Source organism: Dermacentor variabilis, chromosome 1, assembly GCF_050947875.1.
Source record: "Dermacentor variabilis isolate Ectoservices chromosome 1, ASM5094787v1, whole genome shotgun sequence".
Taxonomy (NCBI): Eukaryota; Metazoa; Arthropoda; class Arachnida; order Ixodida; family Ixodidae; genus Dermacentor; species Dermacentor variabilis.
The window spans coordinates 31,197,275-31,221,436 of NC_134568.1; the positions used below are offsets into that span (position 1 = coordinate 31,197,275).

Sequence of the window (24,162 nt, forward strand, 5' to 3'; positions counted from 1 at the left end):
CCAATCACTCAGGAGACTCCCTCCTGTGGCCTTTATATGCCCTCAACAAGACAAATGCTTTCTTATCGGCTGCAGTGGAGGGCATCCTCAACGACAGCAGAGCTTCACGGCATCAAAGAAGCTGTGCTCTGTATACTGCGCCGAGCACCTGACCAATGGGCGATTTTCACTGACTCTAAAGGAGCGCTACTAGCATTGTGCATTCTGTTAAAAAAAAAAACAGTCATCAGCCTGTTTCTTTCGACATCTCATGTATGCATCGCTTGGCCATTGCGTCAGGCCACTGTATCACATTTCAGTGGATACCAGCTCATTGTGGTATTCTGGCCAATGAAAATGCAGATGAAGCGGCACACAGAGGTCTTCAACACTAAAACTATAAACGGATTTATTGCACTAGTTCTGACACTTCTCAACTAGCTAAAAGATTTGCTTCTGAAGAAAAGGATCAGCTCTGGAGCTTGCCTACCCATCATTACCCTTTCCTTTACTCAATTGACCCACATCTCAGGTCCAGACTCCCATCCAACGTTCCTCGCCATCTGGAAGCTCCAGACATCGCCTTCGCCTGAACACCGCCTATGAAACGGCTTACAGTACCGCTTCAGTCAAATGACAAGTCCACGCTGCAACAACTGTGGTTCTATTGAAACCGTGGAGCATATTCTGTTTGAGCGTCGTGCTTTCTATGAACATTGCAAGCATTCACTTACACAGAGTCCTTTATCATTTGACTGTGTCTTAGGCCCTTTAGCCTGCCTCACACAACAGAGGTGTGCGATGAACTTTTTATTTACATACTTAGAAAACATTGGTCAACTCGACAAATTTTAGTTCTACTCTGTCACTCTCATGCACCTTTCACGCAGTGAATTCTGTTACCTCATTGTAGGACAGTGCATACACTGAAGGTCTCTACCATTGCACGCCGTTGCCCATGAGTCAGAGAACTTAGTGCCCAATTTTTTTTAACTTATTCCTTTTTGGCATCTCACCTTCTGTCTTTCTCTCCCCAATTCTCTTCCCCATGCAGAATAGCATGTCAACAATGTCTATACGCCAGCTAAAATCTCTTTCATTAAAGGGTTCTCTCTCTCTCTCTCTCTCTCTCTCTCTCTCTCTCTCTCTCTCTCTCTCTCTCTCTCTCTCTCTCTCTCTCTCTCACACACACACACACACACAGCTTGTATATTTCTATACCAGTGGTCATGGAAAGCTGATGTTTAATGGAGGTATTATTTTATTGTTTTTTACTACTTACGCTTCCTTCTGTCATGTGCAGGTTGAATCTTCACCACACGAGAGTATCGCAAACACCGTCATTATGGACTTCCTCTATGGAGAGACACTCGAAGATGTGAGTGCTTCAGAATGTTTGAAATGCACATGTGCACACGAACTGAATATCCAAGCATAGATATCGCCCTACCAAATAATTTGAGCATCCTGCTAAATTTCATACTACTAAATTATCTTCTAAATGCTTTGTTGCTGATATGTTTTTGCAATATATTTCTGTTTCAGCTGCGGAACAGGTTAAACCAGATTCCCATATTCATGAGCCTGCTGAAAAAAGATAAGCACTTCTGGGTGAACCTTCTGAAAAAGTACATGGTTGACAACAAGGCCATCTGTGTAAGTTTAGTTTCTTTCGAAGACAATAGATAGTTTCAGTATAGCGCACAGTAGAAAACACAAGGACGATGCGTTGCATTAGCGTTTCGTGCTCCAATCTGTGCATGTCTAGCACTTAAGTGGCACTGTGGCTTTGCGTGTGTATGCCATCTTCAGAATTTAGCGCTGATTACGAACACATGCAAGGGGAGCTTTACATGGGGTAACACGGCACCGCCTGCTTAGGCTCTGCTAAATCATCCCAACTAATGCTTGTATTTGCTTTAAATTTGTGTCCTGATGCTTCAGCAGCAGGGTATTACAGTCAAACCTTGATATAATGATAATGTATGTAAAAAATATTGGATATTACTTAGTAAACATAAAGTTTGGTTGGTTATGCTTTATTTATGTATTCTCCTGGCTATAACGAAATTAAAAATGTGGGATCCAACACAGTATCAGTTGTAGCGACGCAAAATTCAGTTTGAATGTGCATCAAAATATGTGTATTCTGGAAGCAAAAATTGTCGCATAAAGTAGCCAACCGATCTTCCTCACACTTAATTTTGCATAGTTGCACAATTTCTGCAGCACCGCCACCTACTCCTAGCACCAATGTATAATGGCAATAGCCAAAATTTTGGACACTGCATGGTGTTGGGCATGAACCACACGTTTGATGCCACAAACACGGCAACCACGAATAAAGTTGCCACCATGTTGAGTGGAATAAAACCACAACTTTGGTTGTCGACTCTCGATGAAGCAACGCTGGTTAGGCCTAGCGGCCTAAGCAATGCATTTGGCAGAGGGGCAGGTGACAAGTCGTCGTGGAAAGCTGGCTTCCAGTTTGTTCACATTATAGACCTTATTGGTGATCAAACCTTGAGATTAGGCACACAGGCTAAACTGACGGTCATAGTTGTGGAGTACTAATCTACGTACGGTTTCCTCTGTGTCCAAAAAGTCTGTCGGCAGCGTGTGCATTTTGTCCAATGGCTTCACTTGGTTGGATCGCGGTCGGCAAGCGAAGTTTCGGGTCCCACACAATATCATTAATCGCACAGTACCATAATCATGGTGGAGTGGGGCGTGTGTGTGTAATTTCCCATGCTTCCTATAGGCCAGGCGAGGTGTCGGCGGCTCATCAAAATCTGAAGGACACCCTTTGCTGGCCCGGTGGAGGCACCCCTCTAGCGTTTCTTTGCATGTAGCTGATGTTTTTTTGTTTTTGTTTTTTTTTCCCGATATCTGCATGTATGCTTATAATGAATACTAGATATAACGCATGCACTTTCATGTCCAATGTGTCTTCATTATAACGAGGTTCAACTGTAGTGACAAGGGGGCACTGTTTTCAAGATCTGTTCTCAATTCTTGAAGCTAACTTGACATGGCGTTAGCTTGATAAGTGGTGGACCACGCGCACTGCCCAATTTTAGAGGCTGTTGGCTGCATATGTTTGCTTGCACTTTGTTTTTACATGTAGGTGGCATGGAAACCGTTTGTACTCTGTTTGTATGTTTATATCGCAACTCGGAAAAACCAGTTTGCATGCTGCTCTGCTATGTATCTCAGTGATATTGTTGCATCACACGCTAATGATAATGTAAGTGTGTTGCTCTACACTAGAGCTTTCCAATGTAATCACACATTAAAACTTTTTGTGAGTGCTTTATAAAGCTGTATGTGCCAGGCAGTGCCTGTACACAGGGCTTAGAGATTTTACTTAAAGAGCTCCTGAAACGGCTTGGAGAAATTTTGTAGTTAGGGTACAGCTAAAGTTAATAGTAATTCGCATCACAATTTGTGGGAAGCGTCTCATATTAAGAGAGCTATGGATGATTACAAGTTACCCTCCTCCATAGTCATGCATTTTCTCCTCAACTCGTTCGCCGAGTGATCGGGGCTAAGCTCCGCCCTCACTGGCTCTCCATCAGGATGTCACATCGCGTCGTTGACTTACGGTTCTCTAGGAGCGCGCGCGCGAAGCCTTTTCAAACTCTCCACCAGCTGCTTGGCAGTCGACCCCAAGCGAAAGCTATCAAAGCAGCTTGCGTTGCGAGCATTCTGTCGCAGTGCTGAACGTATCTGGTATTCCGGTAACCACAGGCAAGATGGGCGTTTCGACAGATGGCTGGAGGCGTAAACTCAAGCTGATGAAGTGAGCGGCCTGATCGGTCTGCACGGTCCAGCCACTTGTTGGCGCACAGATTAACCAGCCAAACAAAGAGCAAATATTGCTCTAAACAAGTTTAAAACATTTTATACATTTACAAAAACAATGTGTTGATGATTACACTCCTGCGAAAAATTTATGCCAGCAGCAAAGAAGAATACATTTCGTTACTGCTACCGTGTATGGTTGAGGTCTGTGCCTCCAGGTGGTTGCACCGTGCAGATCATTCGCATTTGCACTTCTGCTCATCCCGTTAAACGGCACGGTCATATGGCCAGGCCCTGTCCCCTTGCGCTTCCGTTTACTCGAGTACTGGACTCGCAAAACACTATTGCGGTAGTAATCCTCTGGTGTAAAGTGACGGCCGCAAACGCACAAATCCTAGCGCCGATTGGATAGAAGCAGTCCGATGCACTGCAACCAGTCCAGTCGTCTGCTGCCTTGCAGAGGGACACAATGTCGCTGCTTGACATATTGCCAGTCGCTACGTTTGCAGCTCACAACGCAACAAAGCCAAATCATGGTGCTCACGAAAAGACTGAGACCGACTCTGACCGTGGAGCTCTCGTCAAAATGGAGTATGTTGTAATACAAGCAGATGATGCTTGCTGTGTGCCGGAAGTGCTTAAGTGTTGTGAGAAATTGTTCTTGTGCATTCTCTTTATGTTACTTTCTTTTTATAGAAACAAATTAACTAACATTTCAACTATTGCGAACATCATTTGTTTACCATAAAGGTGGAAGAATTATAGATGACGTGCCCTGGGCAGCCAATTGGATAGCTCGCCCTACTGACATCAATTGGATAATTTACGTCACATCTGTAGGGGCAGCTGAAAATTCCGCCGAGCCGTGTGCTGCGATCGATCGGCAGCGATGTACATTTTTAAAACCTCATAATAAATTACACGCTTTATGCTGAGCACTTCATTGCATCAATTAATGATCAGAAGGACCTACTCCACTGACTCGGTACGTTTGTACAAAATCGTCAAAATCGTTTCAGGGTCCCTTTATAGGGACCCTGAAACACTACTTGAACATAACAAGAAAACGTTGCCAATCTGGAGATGAGGCTTCTGGGACAGATAATGTGAACATGTAAGCAAAATATTTTTGCACTGCATGCAGCAAGGAACGTAAAATCTCGTGTCAAAAAGAGTGAAAAATCGCTTGCTTTCTCCTTTGCAATATTGTCATGCCTACATCGCAAGTAGCAAAGCCCACCAACAGTTATTGGCCGATTTCGTGATTGTGAGAACTTTCTCAGTAATGCTGTTTGAAGAAAATGTGCTCTCTAACCTAAAAACAAGAAGAAAAACGAACAATTAGGTTGACAAGTGTACGATTTCTTTAACCATGTTGTGTCTTTACCAGGCGAGCTTTCATCGAATTCTCAATTATTCTCAGTAATACTATAATTGCTAATTTTGAGTTAAATAAATGAAATACACACATGTCTGTGATCTTGAAAAGGTGAAAAAAAAAAGTATTTCATCTTTGCACTTCCGGTGTACAGCCACCAATTGAACATAGCTGTGTCTGTAGTGCATGGCCTCCGAGATCGCACTGACATGCTGCGTAGCGTAGATACCTCAGCCTCCATGGTATGCTGCAATGAGCCCTTTAATCGGCGAGACTATCAGACCCGGATATATCGAATTCGACGGGGATTGGAAAATAGTTCGATGTAGCCAAAATTCGATATACAGATATAGACCTAAAAAGCACTCGCGATCATAAAAAATTGTGGCTTACCGATTGGAACAGCTGCGAATCACATAGCATGTGCACACAATGTGAAAGCGCTTTATTTCACGGAAAAAAAATCACTAATTTTGGGTTGCTTTTTCCTCTGGGAAATGAAGTTTAAAACACTAGTCTCAATCTTCTCGATACTGTCCAGGTGCGAGAGCCCAGTGCCTTCCATTTCGCCGCAACAGCGCCGAATCAGGCTGAACGCTGACGCCAGTTCAGTGGCTGTGCACGGACGCATTTCTTCAAAAACACAGTTGTCCTCATCATCGCTGGAATCGCCGTCCTGAACGCCAGCTATTCCGGCCACAATGTCCTCATCAGCGAGGTCGGCTACCGCTTGAACTTCGTTGTCAGCGTTAATGAAGTCATCAACAGTAACTTCGGACGGAACGGCGCCGGGAAAATTGGACAAGTCGCGGAACACATCCTCCAAGCACTCATCGTCATCTAAAGCTTCCGGACATTCATCCCCGGCCACTTCAAGGCCTGCCTTGCCGGAACAGTTGGCTACTGTGGCCTGCTTCATGTCGCCCCAAGCGCTAGTAATCATCAGGATCGCGCCGAGCAGGTCAATCTTGAGATCGGTTCCCATGCAGAGGTTTATGAGGAGCCGTTGAATAAGTCGCTTCCGATAGCCTACCTTGAATGCCTTTATGATACCCTGGTCGAGGGGCTGCAGTCTCGCTGTGGTGTTCGGCGGGAGAAACTTCAATTCAATGTGCTGCAGCTTGCAAGTCGTTTGATGGGCCAAACAGTTGTCTACCAGAAGGCAAACTCGGCGGTCCGACTTGCCGAACTCAGCATCCCAAGCCTGCAGCCACTCAACAAAAAATTGACATGTCATTCAGGCCTTCCTATTACAGCCGTAGCGGACGGGAAGCTGTTTACAGTTCTTGAAGCAGCGCGGTGACTTGGTCTTCCCGATCACGAATGGCCATAGCTTGCACGAGCCGTCCATGTTGGCTGCAAGCAGCACCGACACACGCACTTTGCTCATTTTACCGCCGTGGCATGAGGTTCCACGAAGAGCGAGTGTCTTATTCGGCAACATTTGCCAAAAGAGAGCAGTTTCGTCTGCATTGAAGATTTCTGCAGGCGAAAACTTCTCAGTGATCTTCGGCCACTCCTCAGAAAGCCACTGTTGCATCTCCTGGCTGCTGACAGCCCCACTTTCGCCTGAAACGGCCTTTCCTACAATGCCATGGCAGTTTTTAAACCGTTGCATCCATCCAGTGCCACCGCAAAAGTTCTCTTCGCCAAGAGCCGTAGGAAAACATTTGTCCTTTTGGATTAACATCGGGCCATCCACGGGAATATTTTTCGCTCGGATTTCAAGAAAACACGTATAGAGTGCCTTCTCCACTTTGTCAAAAGCAGCAGGGCGCACACGACACGCTCCCGAGCGACTTTCCTCACTTGCTTTAAGCTTGATGTCCTGCTTGTTTTTTAACAACGTACTTAAAGTACTCAGCGGAATGCCGAATGCGTCTGCCACGGAGGACTTCTTTTCTCCATTCTCAACATGCCGGATTACTTCAAGCTTTCTTGCAAAGTCCAGATTCTTCCTCTTTTTTTATGTCTGCTAATGCCATAGCTCACCAGATGACCGCAGTCACACACGCTACACACGGCATGTTGAAACAGAGGTACGCATAACAAAACGTGCGATGCGCAGATGGAGCAGTCCGAGCGAAGCCTGTTCGAGTGGCAGTCAACGGGGCTGCGAAGGAACGACAAAGGGAAAAGAAAGAAGAGAGCGGGGAAAAAGATCGGCGGAATATGCCGTCGAAGGCGCTGTGTTCGTTTTTTGAGCCCTCTCTGGCTCTCTTGTCTCCCCTGGCCTACGAGCGACCGTGCCGACTCCTCACTCTCTCTCTCTCTCCCTTTTCCCAGGAAGCGTGGCTTGGAAACGTCGCCACGTCTCCATGCCGCGCACTCTCTGCGCTGAGCTCCAATGCCCTTGCCCAATGCACATGCCGGCGGTAGAGGAGGAGCGAGAGAGCTCGCACCGGTGGGGCACAAGAACGGGGGAAAGGCTCTGCATCTCCGTCGCTAGGCGACGGCCGCGCATGCGCTGAGGAGGAGCCTACTGACTGACTCTGCGGAAATGTTTTCCCCTGAGGTCCGGACACGAATGTTTTTGGGAAAAGCGCACCTTCCAGTGGCGCGGCGAGGCGCGGCGTTCAATATATCGAATGTCAGACGAAAATGGAATTCGATATACTACGCAATTGTCCTATACTTTTACATAGTATTTTCAAGGGGGTAATCTGTGTGTTCCAGATAGCCAATAATTCGAAATATGCGGGTTCGATATATCCGGGTTCGACTGTATACTGATTGATCTGTCAGGGATGAAAGTGGTGCGCCAGTTGCGTCATCTTGCGCTAAACCATCAAGCTGCACCAACCTGTGCCAAAACACTAAGTTCAAATGAAGTTGGCAAATTTAGCAGGATGGGCGTGTTCAATGGCAAATACACAACCATAGACATGCGTTCCTTAGCGCTTAGCCCTGCAATGCAAGCCTAAGCAGTCCATTTCATTGTCGGCGTCCTTGGAGTGTGGGTGTGTTAAAGTGCTATGTGTTGGCGTATACGTGGAACAGCTAAAGATTATTTGAACTGGCCATCATCTCATGGGGGCAATCGGGAAGGAAAACTGCGCTGAATGAGTGAGGTCGTGCGGTATGCTCAGCGTGTAGCTCATTAGTTTCATTATACATATTAGCACTCGATTTTGCACTGTATTGGTACATCTGCATCGATTAATGGGCGAACGCCCTGTGCATGCGGCATTCTAAATCGGTTTCACACATTCGCCATGTCCGGTTACCGGGATGATAGTGCGGCACTCTGTAAAAGACCTTGTTAGTTTTCATGAAACTTCTTGGTTGCAAATATCCAATGGCAGCCACAATCTTCACTCAAATTTGCACTCCGGCTACACTACCTTTGGCCCGGGTGCACCACACAAAATCAAGCTCTTGCCACCGCACAACGCAAGCCAAGGTTGTAAAGTTTCATAATAGTAAACCTTAGTGGCCAAATTGTGGTCGTAATTAAACGTTCGGCAAAACCGCAAGCCTCCGAAATTGCATTTGCAGCAGTGATGCTGACAACCCAACTTCCACAGGTAAAGTCCAAACATTTTAATAAACCATTGTTCAGCGAACAAAATATCGGCTGCCATTTTACGTTGGCTTTATGGCGCCTGTGGGGGAACCGCGAATAAGCCTGAGTAATCGAGCTTATTCAAAATATTGGTCGACAAGGCAGACCACAACGCCAGTGAACATTTTTATCCCTTTATTCTTTTCAACAATATTTTGGAGCTTTTTCTCAGCTTGTGGTGTGAAAGCCTGGCAAACTTCCAATGGCCCGTATGTCATTTCACATTTATTCTGCGGTATTCTGCTATCTTAACTGAAGGTCGCCAAGAATCAAAAATTACCACAGGGCACCATGCCAACTGCGTTCACTGTACCTTGATGGGTGTTGTTCATGGTGGCCACTGTGACTATGTCTCGGTCATATTGCATGGATATGTTTAATTAGTTAAATGTATAAGTTTACCTAATTGATGTCATTGAAAGCGTGGATCATGTTGACAAATGACCGATAACAGCATTAAAAACAAGCAATGATTCTTGAAGACCTTTTTTAACAAGAAAAAAAGTCCAAGAAATAAAAAAAAAGTTTTAAAGACGTTGTGTCCATGACAACGCTGCTGCGCACCAAAGATTGCATCAACCTTTATGCAAACCTCATCAAATAGGGGCACTGGGAATGAGCTATTGCGCATTTCCTCACCGCTTTTTGGGGCGCACCTTCGATCCCTATCAAATGCCAAGTAATCCATCTTGTAACTGTTCGCTTTCCGAACCGTTACGAGACTGTGGCCCAGGTTTGCATGTTCGTAATATACACATTGCACTAGATGATAATGTTTACATCTGAGATCACTTTATTACTGGTATGGGGATGCATTAATTATCATGAGGTTCTTTTTTAAGGCTTTTTCTTGTTCTTTATTTTTTTCTTTGGAAAGAAAGGACCACAGAAGACCTAGATCGCTGTATACGTGATTGTTGGTCATTTCCTGGCATATTCCACAACTTTTGCATTGACACCTTATTCATTACGTAAGGTAATAAATGTTAGTTCATTAAAATTTAATACTAGTTGCTTGCCCATAATGAAAAAAAAAACGGCTATCATTAACACAAGTCTATCAAAATAGAGTGGGCGCTGTTCTCAGAAAGCCATCGTTGTATTTTCTTGGCCACATTTAGTCGGCACATCAAGTATGTAACTTAATAGTGGTTTCTGAGAAACCTGTATGTGTTTCCTTAGCAGCTTCATGCTACAGTCAGGTGGATGACCATCTTTCCCTGTCATGAGTTTTGCTCGCCTTGCGGGCTTGATGTGCTGTAACGTAATAGTGTTCTGCAAAGTTAAATAAGGAACACCTTTGTTCATATGCCTATCATCATCATCAGCCTATTTATGTCCACTGCAGGACGAAGGCCTCTCCCTGCGATCTCCAATTACCCCTGTCCTGCGCCAACTGATCCCAACTAGCACCCGCAAATTTCCTAATTTCATCGCCCCGCCTAGTGTTCTGCCGTCCTTGGCTGCGCTTCCCTTCTCTTGGTACCCATTCTGTAGCCCTAATGGTCCAATGGTTATCTAACCTGCGCATTAGATGACCTGCCCAGCTCCATTTTTTTCTCTTAATGTCTATTAGAATACTGTCTATACCCGTTTGCTCTCTGATCCAAACCGCTCTCTTTCTGTCTCTTAAAGTTATGCCTGGCATTCTTCGTTCCATCGCCCTTTGCGCGGTCCTTAACTTGTTCTCAAGCTTCTTTGTCCGTCTCCAAGTCTCTGCGCCATATGTCAGCACCAGTAAAATGCACTGATTGTATACTTTCCTTTTCAGTGATAATGGTAAGCTCCCAAAAGGACTTCTTCTTGGGCAAGTTGGTGCTTAGATTTCCTAGGTATACTTTGTGGCGCAAAATACATTTCTTGAAAAGGGACAGAAAAAAGGAAGACAGTGAAGCACCACAGTCAGGGGTTCACGATGTCTGCCGTATGCGATCCAACCCATTTTTATTCTTCTGTGAATTTTCTTCTCATGGTCAGGGTTCCCTGTGATTGGTTGACCTAGGTAAACGTACTCCCATTTCCCTCATATTGGCCTTTACCAAGCTGCTCCAAAACACGTTTACTGCTCCAAACCTGCTTCAAAGGGCCAAATTTGCTGCTCCCAGAGCTGCTCCAAAACTTCCTTGGCCACTTACATCTCTGGGTCTCTGCAAGTGACTTCGTTCTAGGCACCCGAGTGCCCATCTCATGTCGAGAGAGTGTTGCAGATGTATGAACTGGAAGGAGCATCTTAAATGGGGGAAAATATGAAAAAAAAAATATTTTGGGTGCAATGACTACTTCTAACTCCTGTTATACTTGAAGCAGTTGAAAAATTTTTGCGGCAGGGAATTCGTGAGGGGACATTCATTAATAGTGAGGCCATTAATTTATTAGTTAGAAAAGTATTTCAAAAAAACCTTTAATGCCATAAAACATTGATGACGCTGAATGCTTCTGTTAATTTTTTTGTCCCATTCAGCTTTTCCTGAAGAAATTCTGTATACAATGACACAGACAGTTATTCTTTGTAGTTATGACGTATGCAAGCCTTTTTATCATAGGAAAATTTTTAAGTTCATTGTTGAAGCAATGCATATTGATGTAGTCAATGCTGGGAAGTTTGTTATGATTGCTCCAGTTGGGATCAGCATGAAAATTATGTGAAATATAAAGACTTCTTACAGTTAAAGCTCAAGATGTACCTAATGAGGACACTGTGCATGCTTGCACTTTTCTTGTTAATCCTCCTACAAGCGCGTTTACACTCATTTTTGCCATGCAGGTGATTGGGGAGCCGAGCCCGCACTTGCTGCGGAAGATGTCTGATGCGGAGAGCCAGAGGATCCAGCGTCAGCGAGAAGCGCTTGGGGATGAAGGCCTCCAGAAGCGAGCCGAAGCCCTAGAAAAGGCCATTGAGGCTAATGAGGCATGTCCTGCCAGCAAATTGTCTTGCCTTTTAGTATCTTTGGCTGGTCGTAGTGCTCGGAATGGGGCCTCATGTTCAGCTGATTGAAAAAGAGCACTTGCAATGTGTTCGGCTGGTTCCATCCACACAACCAGCTCTGATGTCCACCCACCGTGGTTGCTCAGTGGCTATGGTGTTGGGCTACTGAGCACGAGGTCGCGGGATCAAATCCCGGCCATGACGGCCGCATTTTGATGGGGGCGAAATGCAAAAACACCAGTGTACTTAATTTAGGTGCGCGTTAAAGTTCCCCACGTGGTCGAAATTTCCGGACTCCTCCACTACGGCGTGCCTCATAATCAGAAAGTGGTTTTGGCACGTAAAATGCCATAATAAAAAAAATACCCGATATCTGGCCAAGCTATTGTCACATGACTTTCGCTTCCAAGGTAGTTGCCATTATTGTGTAACAATATGGCAGGTGTTTGTTTTGACTCTTCAGACCTAAAGTGCTACCAAGCTGCAAAACTGTTTGGATTTCTATCTGCCAGGTGGCAGCACAACATCTAGCATTAGTCTTGCATTGGCAATGTGGAATGCTCTACAAGCATAATTTATCACTTCATCATTGATGGCATGCTAGAATGTAAATCTTATGACATATAGTGGTTCCACGGAGAGGCAGCGCATGCATATCACTGTGACATATCCCACAAGCTAAAACAATTTAAGGGTGTTGCACTTCTTGAAACACCATTAGTGAATAACAGCCTTTTGTGAGATGTCAAAATGTATGAATGACCATGCTGTAGTCGTGCAAAGTACAGTAGAACTTCGATACGATCCTGTTTTGTAAAATTTCCCGGCGACAACATTCTCGATTGGGAATGGAAAAAAAATTACCCAATACAGATACACTTCTTTCTTACTGGTTAATACATTCCTGGAAAGCATGATCATTTGGTACTAACGTTCAGTGTATCGCCAAAATGTGATGTTATGATACGTTTTCTGGTTGCTAGATGCCACTAGAACAAGAAAAGGCGAGAGGCACGTGCAATCGAGAGCAGTAGGCGCCCGCAATGGCAGCTTCCCTGCAGTACTTGCCTGCCGTTGTCATGTGAAAATGCTACCATGCACTCAATTCCCTGTCTCAGTACCTTCAAATCTCCTCTCAGGTCGTCGCACGTCTCCATTCGCAGCTATTTCTGCCAGTCATATTACGATAAACATCTTCACCTATTTGTTTCACAGAGCATGTGGCATAGGAAGTATAAACTCACCTCTAATAGGTGATAAGCCAAACGCACCTCCGTTCCCTGCTGCAGGCGACGCGAAGTAAGTGTCATGTTTCGCTGTGGCGGCATTGTGGAATCTTATTCCAGCATTGCCTGTTAGTTTGATTTTATTTTGGTCTCCCATCGCCATCTTAAATCTGCAATGCGCATCTGAGGGCAATGGGGCCCCACTAATTCAATGCACATTGGCGCCTTGTGCTGCAACGATTCTGAATGAGCGGGAATGTCTGAACTTCCTGCCAAAATGCTCTGTCCGGAGAAGCTGCTGACCCAGGCTGAATTCGCGGAGCATAAATGTAAGCTTTCTGAAACCATGTAAATGGAAATGAGCGTCTCTGGCCACTTGGGCCCCACCAGATCGGCATGCATCAGCTTCTCATGCTGAAACGATTCATGTTACACTTCGCATTAAATAAATGTCAACTACAGTTGAGTCTGCCAAATGTTTTTTTGACTTTGGATTGTATGTTTCCTCGGTTAGTGCATTTTTTCTGGCATGTTTTCCCCAAATTGTATGAATGAGGTTTTACTATACAGTAGAAGCCACTGTGGCATTGCTCTGTTGAAGCATGTTCGGCTGAGACACACTGCCTCCAGTTCAAACTGAGAGTGGCTCTTTAGCTGCTGTGAAGCAGAGGATTATTGCGACTAGCCGAACATACGATTAGCCAAGTTGCTGCATTTTGCTTACATAAGGTAAGAATGTTTCAGCAGGAACGTACTAGTAGTTGGAATAGATTACTTGCCCATTCTTATGTGCAGCCAGTTGAAGGGACACTAAGGAGCAAAACTGAATCAACTTAGACTGGTAAAGTGTTCTTCCAAAACCCTGTGTTTGTCCTTAAGGCAGGAACAGGTTGATTATTGCTGGAGAAGGTAAAGGCAAAACTTCCCTCCTTTTTCTGAAATTTTGTGCTGAAAGCAGGGCATTGGGACGTCAATGTGACATCATTGATTTCAGAGGATTTCATATTTGTGCCAATTTGGCACAGGTAAAGTCTGGAAACTTGCTAGGTCGAGTCTTTGATACCTTTATGATGTAATACAGTCCTTTAACTGTGAACAATCAATTGGACCCAAAGATGCTCTCGTAATCTGTGACGTCAAGACAAGCTGGCACGGGAACCTCGGGGCAGTGTCACCGCTCAGTCTTTTGTAGTTGCATCTTTTATGGCCTACCAAGCCTCCTCTCACAACAGCAGTGGCCACTCTGATATTATAAAAGCGTTTCCTTTAGCGGTTAGTTTAATATTCCTCTGGAGTATCCATTTAACGTCTATAGGTACTAGCAGGAACCAAGTGCTGCCAATGAGATAAGTTATTTCCACGTAGGTTTACTAATGCTAATAGCTGTTTAAACCATGGGAATTTATATTTTGCAAACAATAGGTAGCAGTTCTGGCCAGATTTCTCGGGAAATACATTTCTCCAAGCATATATTTGTTGTGAACGACAAAGCATGAGCAAACTGTGCCTGGCAATTTGATGCAGAAAGAGCCACCGAAGGAGATGATCTTGGCTGTGGAAGTTCCGCCTGTGTCAACCATCAGCTTCCATAGTCTGTTGCGTGCTTGCAATGCTCATGGCGATAAGGGCATTATGTCCTTTGGCCTTCAAGGAATTCCTTTCCGGTTTGAACTGGACCATCTCAAGACCAACTTTGTCTCGGTGGGTGCACATTACAGTATTTTCATAGTGCCAACATGTACGATTTTATCATAAAATACCTAATTTTTAGAGCTTGTTTATGATTGTTATATAGACAGCAATGATTTTGCCTTTTTTTTTTACAGTCCAATACAGTACAAATACAGTCGCTGCCCGATTTTCAGAGCGAGATATTTAGGACCTGCTTGATTGTTCAGACGCATACTCGCTGCCCAGCGAAAAGTTCAACTGAACCCATGTATAACATTAAATGAAATTTTGGCCTCCATCATGTGAACATTTACTTGATAAACTTCGTGGCCATTTCCGTCGAGGACACAGACTATTCTAACTGAATATAGAGAATAGTGCCTGTTTGCAGCATTCTTACAGAGCGAAGTCTGTGAATTATTTTACTTTATAAGCAATTAACATATGGAGTAATAGTAACAAAATGTCTATTATTTCTAACCAAAATTTAGTATTTTTAGGCATTGACTGGCAGTATTTTTCGAACTTTAAAAGTTGTCAGATCTGTATTTGCTTGGAATTCGGTAGCATTTGTGTAAGCCTTGCTCATCATTTGGCTTATTTACGCTATGTCCCATGTGGGCTCAACAGGACCTGCAAGTACCTGCAAATAACCTACAGTTTTACTTAATTGAAAAGTATATTGTTAAAAGTGCTTGTTTTCTTGAAACTTAAAGGGGCACTAAAGCGAAACAATAAATCAGTTGAGACCAATAAAGCATTCTTTGAAAACCCTGCATGCAGTCATTTCAAAATAATAGTTTGATTATTAGATAGGAAAAGGAAGGTCGAAGTATCAGTATTTGAATATTGCGCCGAAACCCCGAGGCCGGTACGTCAGTGTGACATCAGGGATTCCAAAGTATGTTTTCGCATTAGGGCCGCGTTGGCTTAGTAAAGGTTCCCGAAACTTGCCGTGTTTAATATTTGGTTCCTTTAGAACACAATGTAGTCAATCTGCACTGCTGTATAATTAAGTAGGCCCTAGAAGATGCCATCAAAACTCATGACGTCACAGCGACCAGGTGCAGGAACTTCAAGGAGGCGTGACCACCCGTCTTTCATTCTTTCGGTTTTTCTGGTTTACCAAGCATCTTATTGTGGTAAGAGTGGTGTTTTTGGCGTCCTAGAAAGGCAATTTCTGATGCAGAATGAATCATTTTTCTCTTTAGTGTCCCTTTAAGAGCGGGTATGTAATTTAACATAGTTAACATAGCTCATTTGCTATCTGTACTATCAAGAATATTCAATCATTACTTTAACTTTTGCACTCATTCTTTATCATGGCTGTTGTTTTATCACACAGGATGTTTGCAAGTATGGCTGCATACTAGAGTATGATGCCTCATTGCAAATGCCATTAGAGTGAATAGGGAAGCAGCTGTTCTTGAGGTTGTTATAGTCAACTGATGCTTCTCCACAGCGTGCACATGATGCCGATGCCGCTGTCTCACCATTGGAGATGTTGAGCCTAGCGTGATCGATGAAAGAAATGTAATTTGCTAACAATCTCCCAAGCACAGAGTGAGTGATAACACACACACCGACAATACACGCAAAAAAGTGTATATGCTGAGTACACTACAATGACGTAATGAAGTTCACTTGCTTATGTTTGTTTTGTTCTGTTTTTAGTGGCATTTACCTACAGTAACAAAAATGTTTGACTCCATTAAGGCAATCTTTTCTTCTTCTCCTTTCCCGATTGTTTAAAACAGCACCAACCATGACTGTTTAAAGAGGCTCTGAACCAACCCTCGGGCATCATGAAAAAACACAGTCTGCTGATAGCATGCGCTGCTGTGAAGCCCTGGCCCAACCCTCGGGATTGGTGAAAAAACACGGTCCACGGGTAGCATACTCTGCTGCAAACACCTCAGCCAAATTTTGCAGTCGTGTGTGTCACGTGGAGCTCACAAAGTCACCTTTTCCTCAAATGCTCTCTTTTTAACAGAAGCCCGCTCCTCACTCTTTCCTGGATGCTTTATTTCGTAATGTAGCAGATTCCCATACGTGGCTGCTATTGGCTAATAGCTGACATCCATCAAGAAGGGTGTTTGGATCAGTGAGCTTCTTCCTATTGTTGCTGTGTATATTTATCGATGCAGTTTAATAAACAGGCTAAAGTAAGCGAAAATCTGCCTTCAAATTTCTATAATAATTATGTGCTTCTGGAAGAAGCCAACTATCGTTTGCTCACGCTCGGCCTAGGCTGCCCGCATAGCAATTAAACTTTGGCCACCCTGCTTCTCAGTGTCGTAGCCATTAGGTCTCGCTAATTTGGAGTAGTTTTGAACATTCAACTAGCCTTGAACCATGTGAAACTTAAGGACAGACCACACACACACTTTACAGCGTGCGCTCACTCCAGGCCGCTCCTCGTTAAACACCTTGGCAGAGTTCGCTTCGTAATGAGCGAGTGATAGCACTTCAATATGCGCAAGTTGGATGTGGCTAATACCTGTCGGTAATGCTGGTGCTGGACAAAGCCAGTCCGCACCATGCAGCACAGCCAGACGTATGAGCGCGAGCACACACTCTAGCCCTGTCCAGCACAAAGCAAACACAGCAGCTGCATGTAGCTGCAGTCTGCTGCGTAGAATAGATACGACAGCCACTGTGGGGTGGCACAACGAGTCCACTGGCTGAGTGCACTGTGGCTCGCTGAGGGCAATTGTGTTTGGCGCATTGTAGGCACTAAAACAGAAATAGTGGCGTCTACGTGAACATCCAAAATAAAGTTTGAACTGCATGGCACGGTGACGTTCAGTAGGTAGAGTGTTGTGGGCATACCCTGTTCCGCTGTAGCCTTCACAGTGCAAATCATTGAAGAAGGTGCGGGAGCACCGCTAATGGTATGTTTGATTGCCAATAAATCCAGTTCTGCTGAACGAATTGAAAAACTTTATGCGGCAAAGTATTTCTGAAATATTCTAACGAAACACATTTCTCGACTTCTATAGAAAGTGGTTCAGGGCCCCTTTAAGTAACAATTCCTTTTCCATCTCATGAGAAGCCAACAAACAAAGACACCAAGGAAAACATAGGGGACATTACTTGCACTTACTAATTGAAATAAAGAAATGATAAATTAATGGCAATGAAAGTGGATGAAAAAACAACCTGCCGCAGGCAGGGGAATGCGCATCGCACGCGTAATGCGAAGACATGGGATCGTTCTCCACCTGTCGCAAGTTGTTTTTTCATCCACTTTCATTTCCATTAATTTATCATTTCTTTAATTCAATTAGTAAGTGCAAGTAATGTCCCCTATGTTTCCCTTGGTGTCTTTGTTTGTTGGCTTCTCATGTCATTAATAAAAAAATTTGGCCCCTCAGTTTAACCCCCTTTCTTCTACTTCCTTTTCCACCGACTTCTATTTTACTGAGATTGTGCTTTAACTGTACTTTCTCTATGTAGGAAGCAGTGGTTCGCATTCAGGGGTTGATGAAACAGATGATGCAATGCGCTACCAAGTACTTACCATTGTGGACCTTAATCACATGCTCCTAGCCCAGAGCTGTCCTCGCGATGTAGGGATGCACACCCCCCGTGCTTCACAGCTTATCTTTATATGATATGATAGCGACACCCATTGAATGAAAATGAAAGGTAGGTAGCGGGCCTCTTCGATTTACATAGTTCTGTCAGCCCACTGGTAGCCAGACGGCAGCCAGCTAGTTCCAGTCGTGATTGAAAGTCATGTGGGCTGGGATCCCAGAACAACCCAAAGTTGCCCGAAGTTTGCAAAATTGAACGCCAGGACAGCTGGCCGTGGGATAAATGTAAACATGCCACCAGCATGACAGCGGCCAGCAAGGCCAACGCACGCTTAGCATAGACGCCCCATTTATGTGTTGCTGGCTTGAAAATATATGGTTGCATACGGTAGTACGATCACTTTTGCGAGATTTCACGTGACTCGGCACAGGACGCACGATGAGCACATCACTTTGCACAGAGCAACAAACGGCCTTCAACGCATCCAATGCCAAGACATGAAATTGCATGTAAGTGATTCTATCCCCAAAAGCCGGGGATGCCTGCTCTCAGTGATCACGTCGGCCACTGGCAATGTTGATGAGTTGTCGTTTTGTCATCATTCGCCAAGACGCCAAAAAACTGGGTAACGGGTACGTCTTATACGCATAAAATTTAGTGCAGAGATACTTGCATGGGCTTCGATTTCGGAAAGTTTGTTACGGCTGATATGCTTTTTTTTTTTCTGCACCTGTGCTTAAGGAACTGGGACTGCATTTGGCACATGAAAATGCACGCCGCCTGTGACCAGCGAAAAGTTTTACACGAAAAATAGTATTGGTCAATCTTGAGAGCAATAAGCGCATGTATGTGTTGCCATTGCTCAATCAGTGCATTCCTTTAACATCAGCGGCCTAGTGTTAAAACACATCAGTTTCGAGCTGCCACCCAAGCATACGACGGAAAGGTGGAGCTAACACGGGCTAGCTGCGATGCCTTCGCTAACTGCAGAAAAAGAAGATATCACCGCATATGCACAAGAGATGTGAAAAGGGATACCACCAGAGAAAGATGAACTGAAAAGGCAATGAGTGGGAATGAGCATCTACAAATTCGCGGAATACAACTCGCACGGAAACCAATGCAGATAGCGTGCATGCATGAGAGCGCGGTACACTGTTCACGGCTGGGAACAAGCCTTCACAGGACACACACACACACAAAAGAAAGGTTCAAATGGTTTGCCGTGGCTCGTATCGGACTGCCTCGCAAGGCAGAACAGTGCGTTACAGCCTTAGAAGATAACGCTAGAAGTAGTTCAATCTGAAGGTAACTATAGCCGGTTGGCTGAGCAAGGTAAAAGTCCTCAAGCACCTGCGTTGCGATCCGTCAAGTCCCCCCAAAGATGGCGGCAAGCGCTCATCCCCCCCCCCTCCCCCCGTCTGCTAGCCAGGGACCAGCGAGGCCAAAATCATCCGAGCTGGTTCTGACAGCCCGCAGGTAGACAGAACCGTCCAGCCCAAGTAAAACGAACTTGATAATTTGAGTGAGCTTGAGCAAAGAATTTCAGCTCGAATGCATGATTAGAACTTGCCTCCATGTGAACTAGCATGCAAAACAGCATAATGTGCGCTAGGTGAGAATGTAAGTTTATCAAAACCTTGTAACACTTTCATTGCAAGCCCAAGTGAAGCATCTTTGGTTTTGTCAAGGGGAGCTCCAGAAATTTCCTCGGGTCTTTTTTTTAATTTCAGCTTACTGTCCTGCTCAACACAAGTGGTATCTCCCAGGATCTTCGCATGCACATACCACTTTTTCTAGAGCTGCTTCATGAGTCACCGGTCATGACAAAAACAGGTGAACAAGCATGTTGTCGTCAGTAGGCAGTCGATAGAGCATCCAATCATGGCTGTTCAGTAAACGTATCGTGAACAATTGAAATGTGAGCAAGTTAGGGTTAACTAGAAGACATGCTTTTTGTTTCTGTTTCCACCAATTCATGTAATATTGGTGTGATTTTGGCTTGTACGCTTAGTGTGAGGCCTACGTCATTTTTTGCCAACTGGATAAGTAACAGTGCATGATCGTGCTCTCTAGTTATAGCTTGCGGAAAGTATTCTACTTTGTAATTTCTTGTTCACATTTCATTTGTCCACTACGGTGTACATTTGATCACATAGTTTCACAAGGTTCATAACATAAAATAAGGAAAGTTGGTTTCTACTTTTAGCTGGTACTAAACTATTGCGCTCTGCCTTTTTTTATTTCTTTTCGTTGGTCAAACCTAAGAATGCCTGCCATATGTTGCACCTAAAATAGCGCAGCATGTTCATTGCTGTGTTTTAAGGTGGTGGACTTTCATTTTAGTATGATTAGTCAGTTATTAAGGAAAGAGAGCAGTGAAGTGCATGAAACAATTTGGATGCCCACAGTTGCCAAAAAGCTGGCTGAAGACTACAGAATTTGCACAACACTAGTAAATGGTTTATGATGGTGGGGCGCAGTATCAGGAACACTCTTCTGAATGAATTTTTTTTAAGTTGATCCAGCAGGCGAGTGGCATGCATTTCAAGCTGTAAAGGTTTGCATCGCTAAATATAAAAGTCTAGTTTTTAATTATTTTTTTTTGGGGGGGGGGGGCACAGGCAGCCTGCGTCCCCCAGTTGAGAACAACTTTCTAACATAGAGTTAGGTTAGGACATTCACACCTCACCCTCTTGTGGCTCTCGCTGATAGGCACCTTTCATTACTTCCATCCCGTCCTGTTCTTGTGCACAGTAACCAATATGTGCATGTTACCAGAATAGACTGTCAGGCTAGTTGGTTGATCTCAGATAACTGATGTCACAGTACATCCCATGTATAAGGCAAGCATTGTTATGGTAGTCATTGGCAGGTGCACTACTATATTACTGCTCAGAAATGTGCCCTGCATAACTGCATGCTTACATGATGCTTTGAGTAGTGAAGTGTACATGTACTGTATGTGCATGGTCATGTCATATGTTTTCTCTCTTGCCATATATAGTAGAACCTCATTGATACGTTCCCGTTGCGTATGTTTTTCTGGTGCCGACATTTGCAATCAAGAACACAAAAGATGACCCCAGTTGAGTTACGCTCATTTTTTACTGGTTCATACATTCCCGGAACACACAATTTTTCGGCACCAACATTCAGTACATCGCCAAACTGCAATTGTGTGACACGTTTTCAGGCCGCTAGATCCCCTGTAATCAAGAAAATATACTGGGCACACCCAATCGAGAACAGTATATAGCTGCTCGCTGCAGCAGCTTCATCGCAATACTCGCCCGTCCGTCTCACATGAAACTGCCGGTGCACTCAGTTTCTCATTGTGATACCAGCAAATCTTCTCTGGGGTCCTTGCACGCAGCATTTATTTACATTTATTTACAGTACACCCTGCAGCGCCGAAGCATTATAGCAGGGGAGTGGGTACAACATGAAGTGACTAGCATGAGAGTATAATCACACAAAAGGGAGGGATGACAAAGGAGCAATGCATAAGATTTTTAAAAAAGTACATGAAAAAAGTACAAGAAAAAAAATTCATTGAGCCTGCAGTCATTGGTTTGGAAGAAAATTGCAATTACAAAGAATGATAAGCATCTTCACAGCTGTCACCGCCAATCTTATTGCGATAAGCATCTTCACCCATCTGTTTCACAGCGTTTGGTGCCGTTGGAAGCGTAGCGCATGCTTTTAATAGGCGATAACCGAAATGTGCCGCTGTTCCCACCTTCAGACTGCGATCGTATACGTTTCCTGGCCACTAATTCCCATGTAAACAAGAAAAGGCGCTAGGTGCATGCAATAGAGAACAGTATATAGCCGCCCATCTCACGTGAAAACGACTGTATGCACAGTTTCTCATTCTGATACCAGTAAATCTCCGCCCCGGTCATCGCACGCCACATTCACAGCTATCGCCGCCAAACCTATTGTGATAAGCATCTTCACCTATCTGTTTTACAGCGCATGGTGAATAGTGCCATTGGTAACATACTGCATGCTTAGTAGGCAATAATCTAAATGCGCTGCCGTACCCTGCTACAGGCGATGCAATGTGGGCATCTCATTTCACTTCAGCAGTATTTAGCGTTGCCCACCAGCCTGATTTCACTTCGGTTTCCCATCGCCCTCTTAAAACACCATGCAATAGAAAAACAACAAAACACGTCTCGAGCCGCCGGAGCACCACCAGCTCGACACGCATCAGCGTGCCGTGCCGCAACGATCCGCATGACGCTTTGCATTAAGTAGATGTCAACAACAGTTGAGTCTGTCAAATTTTTTTTCTTACTTTGGATCAAATGTTTTTCTGGTTAGTACGTTTTTCCTCGTGTTTTTTTTTTTTTCCAAAACATATGAATGACGTTTTACTGTGCTAACAATAAGGGGGAGAAAAAGCATTGTGGTTTTCTTTCTTTCAGAAGGTTAAAGTTGTGTTTACTATGTGCAGGCATTTTTCACTTAAAATGTAGTAGTTTGTAGGCAAGCCTTTCACATTCAATTGTTCACCATAGTTCAGCTAGTTATTGTAGCTTTGTGTTTGGCGTTTATTCATTTTGCAAGTGGCAGTACCCATCTGAATGTGACTGCCCACCCTGCCACTCATGCACGCAGACACTAGTGCCACGTCTTCCTCTCCATCTCTCTGATCATGAATGACTGCAATAATGACTGCAGAAAAACAAAGAATGGGATAAAAAAAATGCCATAGTTAGTCGTTGCCACTGACTGAACACGGGCCTGTCTGGCCCATCGTCACTGGCCGAGATGTATGCAGTCATCGACTTGGCTGCTGTCAACTTCATGTTTCATTCATAAAGCCAGGAGTGTGGAGCCATTGTTTGGGTCTCTGGAGATGTGAAAGATTACGGCATTATGATGGAATTGAGCATAAAATCTGACTCTATGGCTGTCTAGAAATTGAATGGAAATATGGGAGTTTGATATATGCAGTTATGCAATATATGCAGTTGCTTCCACATACACACAGACAAATCAGGTTTAAAGATATGTACGAGTACCGCATTCTGCCTTTTTTTCCATTTGCTTTTCGTTTTGTCAAGTGTCGGCGCTTCTTTCGCCGTTACAATGAAACTATAAATTAAGGTATATCATTAGTAGAAGTAATATTAATGGTGCCGGGCCTGGTTAACTTGGTTTGCAGACGTAGCTTAGTTCTGATCGATAGGCACACATATTTTTATCCGAGTAGGCGTCCTTTTCACTATTGCGTGCACATGTGAGCTGGCCAACCACTCATGATTCATTACGATGTAATGTTTTATGACAGCGTGCCGTCCAAAATAGAATTTATTTTCATCCTTGATGGTTTCCACAATGTGTGCGACATCATATGCCTTGCGCTAAATTAAAACAAAATCAGTTTTTGCCACAATTGCTGCAGATGAATCTGTGGCAGTGACCAGGGATGACAACTACATAGTCCTTATTCCTTTATGCATGCCCTACGGTTCCCGCTAATGACAATGGCGATGCGAACTCCACTGCTTCATTTCGATTGGATGCCAGAGCCACCCGTGCCACTTTTCCTCTTTTGCATCACACATTTGCACCGCTCAGCATGCTCTAGGGATCATCCAAATTAGCCTTTGCACAGCCAAATATGTCTGAATTAACAAGAGTTGGAGGGCAATAAATAATGCAGATGCTTGCTGCGACCAGAGGGCAAGTGTAAACTATCAAATTTTTCAGCTTAACAAGATTTTACTTATTCTGTTGCATGCAGTCATCTATGTTTGTCATGTATCCATGACTGTGCTGTACAGCATTTAAATCCTTAGGAAAGAGATAATGCAGTAGAACCTTGTTGATATGATCCCGTTACATACAATCTCCCAGCACCAATGTTCACTATCAACAACACAAAACATTACCCAATACAGTTACGCTTCTTTTATTACTGGTTCATATGTTCCTGAAAAATACGATCTTTCTGCACCAACCCTCAGTACATCACCAAACTGCGATAGTATGATATGTTTTTTGGCTGCTATATCCATTGCAAAATAAACAGGCTAGTGCACGATCGAAAACAGTA

The 24,162-nt window shown here is 44.1% G+C and overlaps 1 protein-coding gene across 1 annotated transcript in view; it reads left to right on the plus strand.

Moving 5' to 3' along the window:
• Positions 1-24,162, plus strand: part of LOC142576220 (uncharacterized protein C05D11.1-like) — a 128,997-nt gene that overhangs the window by 65,453 nt on the left and 39,382 nt on the right. The window contains exons 10-14 of the mRNA XM_075686243.1: positions 1,283-1,357; positions 1,525-1,635; positions 11,491-11,634; positions 14,403-14,579; positions 19,823-19,925. Of these exons, the coding sequence (XP_075542358.1) occupies positions 1,283-1,357; positions 1,525-1,635; positions 11,491-11,634; positions 14,403-14,579; positions 19,823-19,925 (610 nt within the window). The remainder of the gene's footprint in view (positions 1-1,282; positions 1,358-1,524; positions 1,636-11,490; positions 11,635-14,402; positions 14,580-19,822; positions 19,926-24,162) is intronic.